The sequence below is a fragment of the Glandiceps talaboti genome, chromosome 19, assembly GCF_964340395.1.
Source record: "Glandiceps talaboti chromosome 19, keGlaTala1.1, whole genome shotgun sequence".
NCBI lineage: Eukaryota > Metazoa > Hemichordata > Enteropneusta > Spengelidae > Glandiceps > Glandiceps talaboti.
In genome coordinates this window covers 11,087,104-11,098,018 of record NC_135567.1, presented here as the reverse complement: position 1 = coordinate 11,098,018, position 10,915 = coordinate 11,087,104, and the positions used below count along the sequence as shown (strand labels likewise).

Here is a 10,915-nt window from a genome sequence, read left to right as displayed (position 1 = left end):
AGGATTATTCAAATATGCGGCATTTGCATGTGAACAACCCAGATAGGGAATGTTTATATTTTTGGTGATTACTTGGCAGTAAGTCATCACAAGTACTCCACCTCCAAACATACAGTCAGTCATATGCAAAGTAGGGTCCCAGGCCCAGGCAGTCGTATCTTTAATGATGGTTTTAAGTGCCCGGATGTATATGCCTTCTTTCATTCCCCTAGTTTCGGTGTCAAGAATATATTTTATGTTGCCTGAATGTCCTGGTGATTCGATGTGGATGTGCTGGGAGACTTCAGATGTGCTGGAACTTTATCTTCTATGTTCCAAAAATCTAGTTTTGAGTGATCTCTCTGTCTCCCCTATGTATGTGTGCTTGCATTGACCTGTGTTGGTCTGACCCTGGCAAGGAGTTTCATAAATCACTCCACACAAATTTTGCGTTTTTGTCTTGTCCTTTGGGGACACCAATAACTAGTTTATCCACTATATAAATGTTCGATTGTGGGCCATATTGGATTAAAAAACAATTACGTTGTAGTGTAACTGTGGTAAATTGACACAAAAATGTGATTGACTGAAATAATACTTTCAAACCATGCATACCAGTGTTGAAAGGGGTGTAGAATTTATCTTTCTGCACTGTTAATACTAATATTGATATAATTGAATCAGAAAATTTGAAGATGGGAATACATTAAAAAAATAAGATAACTAGATTGACAGTAGTATAGTTTAGTGACGAGATGTGCTGTAATGGTCGACGGAGGAATCTCTGAACCCTTTAATGTAACAACTGGAGTTCTTCAAGGTGATGTTTTGGCACCCTTTCTCTTTATAATCCTTGTTGACTACTTGTTAGGAAAGGCATCTGAATCTGGCACAGGAGTTGAGACCCACCTCAGGCAGTCAAGAAGATATCCGGCTAAATTTCTAAATGATTTGGATTTCGCCGATGACATCGCTCTCCTTGAGTTATCAATGCCACGTGCACAGTTGCAGCTGACCCGAACCTCTCAGGTAGCTGCAGACCTTGGTCTCATTATCAGCGCACCCAAAACAGAGTTCATGACTGTCAACTGTCATCCACAGCCTCCCCTCCAAGTGTATGGTAATACAATCAACCATGTAAATGACTTCAGATACTTGGGTTCCATGCTGGGATCCAGCGACAGCGACCTGAAGCGAAGGAGAGCTCTTGCTTGGACAGCTTTCTGGAAATTAGAACATCTCTGGAAAAGTTCCAGCATCCCAATATCAACCAAAATTAAGCTGTTTAATACAACTTGTGTCACCATATTGTTGTACGGCTGCGAGTCATGGATAATCTCTAAGGATATGGAGAATAAAATCAACTCCTTTGGCACATCATGTTACCGTATAATGTTAAACATCAAGAGGATTGACAAAGTACCAAATGTTACTATCTACAATCTTACGGAGACTGTGCCCCTTGTCGAGAGAGCCAGGAATCGTCAACTGAAATTCCTTGGACATGTACTGCGCATGCCTGATGGGGAGCCTGTCAAGGAGTATGCATTGTATGTCCCAAAACATGGAAAGAGGAAACTTGGAAGGCAAAGAACCCTGTTCTCAAAATACATCCACTGTCTTCTGGGAGATGCAGATGGCATGCTGAATCATGGTCAACTGTCAAAAATGGCTCAAAACCGTTGTGGATAGACATCCCATAATATTTTCAACCCCTTGTCGACCCTCAGTATAAGTACAGTCAGCTTAATACAAAAGTGTATGGGAAAACTGTGTTCCTCCGAAGTTGACTTGATATCAGTATGGTAGACGAGAACAATATTGTCATAGACTGGATAAAGTTGAACAAGCTTCGCTCGTCCCTATAACCTTATGAGACAGTCTGTGATACTGTCTGTATACGACAATGAAAAAGACGGGTTCGTGGCCTGCCCACAAGCGAAGGAGTACTTCAGCTAACAGGACTAAAACAGGATTCGCACCTGCGTCCACCGATTAACGGTTTCCCTACCTACAACTGTATGATCATAGATCATGGTCAGATCAATTCAAGGGGCTATAGATTTTACTACCAGCCGTAGCCCAGAAAACGGGGTGCTGTCACTTCGTCCTCCATGCGCTAAATCAATGGAATTATCCAGAGACTCCAAGAATGCTTAGCAGCCTCCGGGTAAACAATGACGTCATTACGAACATCTCCCTGAAGTTTACAACAATATGTACATATTGGTATACAGCGAAACATTGGTTTTAGAAGAATACAATCATCTAAGAAATGGTAATAAGACTTTTGCAACAATGTTGTTTAGATGAATAATTATAATTATGCCTATAGAGTTTTTATTTCAGGCAAGATGCAACTGCTAAGATATATTACCTTGATTTTTCTGTGGCATAATAACAAAACAGACACTTGAGTTACCAAACAGTCTTTGATGACATTAAAAGGTCCATTGTAGCCTATGTAATTTGTTATTTCAAGACCTTGCCAAAGACATATTACTTGCATGGGAGATTGATATACCTTGTATATGTTAATTATGCTAATTACTAATTAATTAAGACTCTTTGATATATTCTACATGAAAAAGGGTTGATGATAACAAGCACGCTAAATTTATTTCCCACTGTACTGCAAATCAAATGAAATATAACCTGCATATATCTGTATTAAAATGTTATCAAATTTGTATATGTTGATTATAATTTTATGTATAAATTATGCTGATAACTAAACACATATTTTGCTTAATATGAGTTTGTTGATATAAAGGTAGTTTTCCATTTCAATCCTATACTGGTAAACATGTAATATGCCTTAGTGATTTTGACATGGTGTATACATATACATTACATGCTATTCAAATGAATTAAACTAATTAGATTCTGCCAACTGAAATTAAGATATGTAAATGATATAGGAGCTGTTAAATCATCCAATGATGGTCCGAGTATGCAGTATGCTTTTTCACCCTTATACATATCCATAGACACGTTACTTGCTAGGTTTGTTTGCGAAAACAACATTTTATTAATATGGTATTCCTGCTAATTATGCTAATTAATCAATTTTCACCATGTTCCACCGCTTGAGAATACTTGAGAATTACTTCATTTCTACTAAATGAAAAATGACAACTGGAACTATCGAAATTTAGTGAACAACCAAATAAATTTGTAAATGAGCAGATATGGAAATGAGGACAAAAGTTGTTGATAAAACAACTAATCGAGTTTGATCTCACTCTATGAATAAAATTAAACAATATATACAAGTTTATAGCAAGAAAAACATACAAATAATAAGTATTATGAAAACAATGACCATGATACAGAACAACCTGTGATGATAAGTAGTTTTCAAATTTTAATTAAAAGATGGCATCTATTATTGGTTTAGGAGGTACTTCTTAAAGTCTGTTTTAATCCGGATTTTATTTTAAAATTTTAGCACCAGAATTGACCGAAATTATTCACCTAATTTACGATAAATGAAACTTAATTCTCTACAGAAAATTAAGTATTTGCGCAGGTATTTGCGCATGCAATTTCATCAGCGAAGTACTCATATAAATCTACCTTCGCAACAATGTGAGATTTTTGGAAATCCTATAGAACTGACTTGTTAATGAACTCTTCCTTATCCGACTGCTCTAGAAATTTTCTATATTAGTGGTATAAGGACAAACTTAGGCGTTATTCAATTCTAGTTCCTGTAGAGTGTCCAACAAAAATTCTGAACAAATAACACCGAAAGATGCCATTACAAAGGCTTTAACACCTACGATTGTGTAATGAATAGAAGACAGTTCTCCCATGGTTGTTGTAGCCCTTAGCATCTCTTGAACTGAAATTCGTGTCCACTTCCTCAGACTGTGCATTTACCTGTACATCAGCCGGTACCGGTGTCGTCCTTTGCCTCTGCTGCCTTCAGTTTTCGCAATCAGAGTAAGGTTTTCCGAGCCCTCTTCTCTCATTATGAGCTTCCGTTCCTCTCCAACCCCCGTCAATTCTTCTTCATTGGAAACCCAATCTGTTCATGATTCTAAAGAACCACAATTCTGTTGCTTCTATCTTTTCCATGATAGCTGATGAAATTGTGGAGCACTCGCTTCCATACATGGTAACAAAGTACACATAGCAATATAACATATATTACAGTAGAAAATTAAAATATATACAGAGAATGAATCGCTGTTTAGGATATATATACTAAAGCCTTACACAACTGCCGACATCAAACCATGGACTAACCGCACCTGTTACACACAGGGAAAGTAAAGAACTGAATACTACGTCTGTAAATTACATTGTATTATATTATATTGCATTGTATTGCATCGCATTACATTACATTGCACTGCATTGCACTGTATCGTATCGTATCGTATCATATTGTATTGTAACTATATGTATGTATGTATATGTATGTATGTATGTATGTATGTATGTATGTATGTATGTATGTATGTATGTGTTTGTGTTTTGACTTTGTTGTTTTTTAAACAAACAGAGAGGGAAATACCGACACCAAGACAAATTCCTGCTCGGCTTTACAGCGTAACAAAGTATTCGAATCTAATCTACTTTAAGGTGACAGAAACAGTTATTATCAAAACTGGTAGCAGCTTGTACCATATTCTACATATTGCAGCTGAAAATCAGATCGTATACATTCATCATGACAGCACTTATTGGGTAAGTTAAACATTACACATCTTCAATGATATATCAAGAATTCTAAGCGGGAGTTTTGTCCAGGGGTATTTTACGATTCGCAAATGGATTCGCAAAATGTTTAGCAGAGTTCTTTGTTTGTTTGTTTTTTGTTAGTTTTTTGGTGTTTTCCATGTGCATGGAAAAAACAGTACAAAAGGTTACACGACAGACCAAAACAGAACAAAAACATTTATCAAACAGAAACGAGTAACAGTTTTACAGAAACGGAAGCAAAAAAAAACGGAGTTAAATGCACAAAACAGTTAACGAAATTTGTTGGATTCGTCACTGTCGATGATGGCGCCTATCGAAACGATATACATACCCTTTAATTCACGCAAAAGGGTTATGCTCATATCAAGCAATTTCACAGTGTATTTGTTCTACGGTGGCCGACTAGGACAAAATGGTGTGCCCTTCAAAATGTTGGATTCCCAATCAAAAAATTACTGTCCCCACTCAAATAGGGGGCATTCCCAATCAAAGAGAGGCATGCTCTGACCAAAGACTGGTCCCACCAGTAGATGTGTTCTCAACAAAGAGTGGCTCCCATCAAACCAGAGATGTGTGCTCTTATAAAAGTTGGCGAGTTTGAACCATGCCATCATTTCCAATTATAACTTTCCTATATAGAATCCACCTACACTTTCTATTTGAAATACAAAATCTTACCTTAAACATATCATTTTTGATATAGGAGCCACTCTCCGGTGAGGGCACATTTCCTCTTTGATGCTTTCATGAAAGTATGTCTCTTTTTGATTGGGAACCCCCACCCCTTATGTAGAGAGAACATGCTTTTTGTACCGGTTGGCCACCGTAGTACTTGACTCATGGTTTTGTGACAAATAACAATATACAAGTGACGGTTCCATAAAGCACTAAAATAAGGTAACATATGCATTGTATATTACAAAAATTACACCAGGTCAAGAGGGTTGATAAATTATGTACACCAAGATCTAATAAGTGTCAATAATATCTTGAGATTATGGATTATTTAAATTATAGAACTGCTGACATCAAACTGTGGAAGAACTGAACCTGTTATAAACAGGGGAAGTAAACAAATGAAGTGGATAAATAACATTTGGTTCAGCATATTGAAACAGCAGAATTACACATCATGGTGTTATGGTCTCTGTATGTGTACATGAAATGCCAGGGGAATAGAAAATCTGTTTGTAATTGTGAACTATTATGTGGAGTGGTCATAAAACTTTTCTTATCAAAGCATGAAATGTATACTACGGGTCTCTGTACTTTGAACACGCTGTGCCAAGTGTTATTAATCAAATTCAATTCTTTACTTTTGCTTTTTGTAACAGGTTCCGTTCGTCCACTTTGATGTCTGCAGGTGTACTCACACACATCTTCTACTATGTTCTCTTATGTACAGGAATGGAGATTCACAACATCAGATACGTAGTTTGACTACAACAAGGAGATTCATAACAGGGTGTATTTTACTAAGTATCATCTGCCTTTGTATTCTTTGTCATGATGTTTATACTTATAAACCACGGAGCAGTCATCTGTTACCACACACGACCGAATCAGCAGAACAAAACGCCGTTAGTCACCATAGCGTCGTCCAGACCAACCGAGTTGCTTTCCAAGAAAAATTTAGTCAGAATAACACAGTTTTAACAACAAATGCTAAACTTAGCCGACACCAATCACAATTTCGTCACGATAACATAGCCCTTACCATGGATGGTAAGAATAGCCGACACGAATCACAACAAACACAACTTGGTGATAATAAAACCGTCCAGACCTTGCGTGATAAGCTTAACGTTAGCCTAGATAAAGCAGAAGACGAACTTGCAGTGAGAAAACGCCTTCCAGATATAATCATCGGTGGGGCTAAGAAATGTGGCACTGGAGCTTTAAGAATATTTATGTCTTACCATCCGTCTGTAGCTATGACAAGTGGAGAGGTACATTATTTCGATGTTAATTACTCACATGGTATACAATGGTACGTTAAGATGATGCCTATATCAACACCAGACCAACTTGTTATTGAGAAAACACCAGCATACTTGATCTATCCTGATATACCGCGGAAAGTATACAAAGATGTATCACCTAAAACAAAAATCATCTTTGTATTTTGTGACCCTGTGTATAGAGCTGTATCTGATTATGTCCACGTGAGATCTAGAAGTAAGAAGGTACCTGGTTACGAAACAAAAGACACTTTTGAAGCCACAGTTCTCAACACAAATGGGACACTTGTCACAGATGATAGAGTTATCAGCAGTGGGGTGTATATAAAACATCTTCAGAATTGGTTGCAAGTCTTCCCTTCAAAACAAATACACATCGTTGATGGCGAAGTGTTGAAGACGGATCCCAGTGTCGAATTACAAAGCCTTGAAACGTTTCTAAATATAACGCAATTTTTCACCAGAGACAATTTTTACTTCAATAAAGAGAAAGATTTTTACTGTTTACGCAAACCATACAAATATTGCCTTGATAAAAGTAAAGGTAGAGATCATCCGAAGGTTCGTCAAAAAATTCTTGACAAGTTGAAAGAGTATTATCTGCCTTTCAATAATCAACTTGAAGACATTTGTAAATTGGAAAACCTAACAGATCACACCCTAAACTTTGATTGAACGTAATTACAATGCGGGTATTGATCTTTTTTATTATATGCCCTTACTTCATTATTACACACTTTGTCAATTAATTATGCCTGTAGCTTTGAATCTGTACATGTATTGTCCTGTTTCACATACCTAGACTAGACAACCAGGCCATGGCTAGGCAGATATTCAAGCTATTAGTCATTAAAGGATAGGTCCAATCAAATACATTTGCACTTTAAAATAGCTTATCGTTGTGTTTTTAATTGAATTTTAGAAAAATGAAAATTATTAAACTTATGTGACTTTGAAATGTCAACATTCTGCTGTATTGGGCCTCGCTGTGTGTCGCCATTTTGGGAATTTTTGCCTCAAAGGATACTGGGTAAACCCCTGCTTGTGACATCATGTCATTCTAAACGTCTACTGGCATCTAGATGTAGGTTTGTGTAGTAGCTGTTCATCATTCGCAAACAAGCCAAGGTGTAAATATAAACTACACTACCAGACAAATGTTTCTTGACCATTCCCGCGTTGTAAACGAGGGATTATCGCGTGTGTAAACGAGGGATTTCACACATGCGTGGCTGTGTCCACGCATTTTGCTTCCGTGTAGGTCCACGTGAAATGCATGGACGTGATGTTATTTACGATAGTACACTATATAGTAGAATGAAACCAAGTTCAATTCCTATGGCTATGTAGTGAATTTATACTGACCAAATTTCACCAGGATATTGTAGAATGTGTTACATAAAGTTGCTGCTCAGTAAAAAAAAAAAGACTGCCTAAACATTGACCGCAACTGTGCCAGCGTTTGTTTGACTATGATTATCCTGATGTTATGTTTACCACAACTTACAAGTAGGTCCACGTACATGTAGTTGTCGGTAGGAACGCTGGTATATTTTCGGCCTGTGTTGTGTCTTGATCCCACGAACTCTACACGTGGGTGATACTTCTATGCTCTACGTAAACCCTTTTGGTTTATATATACTTCCCGCCCTCACTGTAAAACAACACATACACATATGGCTTAGCATGGGTGGTCACACGCTATTTTATTCACGAATTTGGTGATTTATCGGCACTGCTTTTGTCAATTTCGTCTGGCCGTATGAACCTTGTTAGTGATTATAGACCGCTCACGACTTTATGCACTGATCTGTCTGCTATAACCACGGAGAACCATAGACATGAAAATGTTTTGAATATCGATGTTTTAGCAACGATACAAGGTGGACGAATACACTGTTATGCACTTTCACATAAACGAAATGGCAAGCACAGTACGAATCGAATGCGTACAGACTCGTCTTTGGAATGTCGACCTAGCCTCTGGGTCAACAACGGAAGTCAGCAGTGTCAAAGGTTATCCGCGTGTCATGATAAATATCGCTGTAAAATCGATACACTTATTAGTCATAGAAAGCGTGATATATGTTAATATTTGTAATTACATCTAATTCATTTATTTTGTCGTCACTGCTCAGTTTTCTCTATACTACCAATAAATAAACAAAGCAGTAGTCCGTAGCTAGTGGGCGGGATATATTTGATGTTTAATTATTATATATTTATTCACTCAACCCACATGACTACAATCTACTATCCCTTCATAAAATATAACTCACGTTCATCATAATATGTATATGTACATGTAGGTTACCATTTTGCAGTCGGTGAATATAATTACGATCTCAATTTAAAGGGGGAAAACTTGATACGGGCCATCATGCATGTGACGCTCATTTCTATCGATGACGTCCGCGCCTCAGATATTTCCCGTTGATAGCAAATTGACAAAATCTTTTTTTTTCATACACTTATTTTTGTCTTTTAATCCGTGTGCTACCATTAGTGGTATCAGTAGATGTTTACACTCACGGTATAATGCGTTAATTTGGGCAAATAGTGAGTTTGTTCTAGCAAGCTACTAATTAATGCAAAGCTGATAAACACAGATAAGACATTGATATCAGGTAGGAAATAGAAAAAAAACAGTGAGAGGAAACAGTATTTAAAACTTTATTTGAAATATACAGAAAATAATATTAGAAATCCGGAAAATCGCGAGTACAAAATTGATCATTTGTCCTTTACCCTGTGATCTGATGGGAAGAAACCAATAACACAGAGACCATATGGAGACTGCGGAAAACATAACTACCTGAACTTGACACTCACGTATGAAAATTAAAAAAAAAATCTATCTACCCCAACTATTCTAAAATTGAGCGTAATCGGAACCACAAAATTTTTTTTAATAGGCCTTTACGTCTTGGTGTAATTCGATCATGAAATCACTCACCCCCCCCCCCCCTCGTGACGCGTGGGGTCATTGTTGTGTTTATCCCATAAGAGATAATGGCTGCCACACATTTTTATTCCATGAACGTTTTAAATAATGTGAGTGTCGCATATAAATGACAAATGAACATATCGATTTTAAATGGCTGTAAAATAAGCGTTATGAAAGCGTTATGTCTTTTTTATCTTCCAATATGATATAATATGCAAGTCTTTGGGAATATGATTCACTAAAAATAACCCTTTCCACGCCATAAAATGAACGTTTTAAACGATGTGGCACGGGACTATTTTCGTGGCTATCCCGAAAAGGACAAATACGTACAATGTACCATACATGTACATGTACATGACTTTTGTACATGTACGTCGAAGGGGAGGGGGATGTCAAAACCGCGGTACATACAAGTATATATGCCGTTACTACACTGAGTACCCCCCCCCCCGGGGGGGAGGGGCAGCAGTGTTACATCCCTGGAACAGTTTTCAGTATTTATTCTAGAACTACGTGTATAGAGTACATGCACATGTACAAGGATTTGCGTGTATTTTTTTTTTACTGCAAAAGCCCCTAGAAAACTAAGAAACGTGTACTTAGAAAATGGACTTCGATGCATTTTTGGTTGAGTTAGTCACTAAATCTAAATGGTTTTACTTATTGTGAACTAAATAGTACATGTACATATGCATGAGTCTTGCTGCTAGACGTTCGGGCTTTCTTTCGATAGTATAAGAAAACGAAGTTCGCAGTGAGGGCTTGCCCAAACATGCGATGTTCGGTCGTGTGTCGTATTCTATGTGAAGAACATCCGAGGTCTAGCAGATAGACTACATGTACATGTACATGTACATAACGGACGTCTAAGTTTACGTACGGTACATTGTCTAAATTGTCATATTGACAGTTTGCGCTGTTACAAATTGATACATGGCTTTGGTGGTTGGCTTATTCGCATGATTATTCTTTCAAGTAATGATTCCTTGGTCACCGACATGAGAAGTAAGGACAGGTAGTGTATATGTACAAAGCTGATGACAAAATAATCTTACAACTGTCACAAATTGACCAGTATTCAAAGGTCATGGGGCTGAGCAATTTCTTAAAGAACTTAATAACTTGAACGAAATTGAACATAATACGTTTAGATAAATTACAATTGCTGCTGTGTGATAAGTGCTTGTAGTCTAGCTATCGTTACAACAACTTCCTCACGTCACTTATACATGTACAATGTACGCCACAATACAACATGTACATGTGATCATGACACGCGTGTACCATGTCTTCACTTTAATAGTGAGGTCAT

At 37.3% G+C, this 10,915-nt stretch overlaps 1 protein-coding gene across 1 annotated transcript; it reads left to right on the top strand.

Annotated features, from left to right (window-relative positions):
* The first annotated feature begins 744 nt into the window (after window positions 1-744).
* On the top strand, window positions 745-1,671 carry LOC144449984 (uncharacterized). Its single transcript, XM_078140550.1, has one exon. The coding sequence runs from the start codon at window positions 745-747 to the stop codon at window positions 1,669-1,671; it is 927 nt and encodes a 308-aa protein (XP_077996676.1).
* Window positions 1,672-10,915: the final 9,244 nt, after the last annotated feature.

What these genes read in the sequence shown, in the direction of transcription:
- LOC144449984 (XM_078140550.1), top strand. Translation starts at nt 745, where the DNA reads ATGGTCGACGGAGGAATCTCTGAACCCTTTAATGTAACAACTGGAGTT.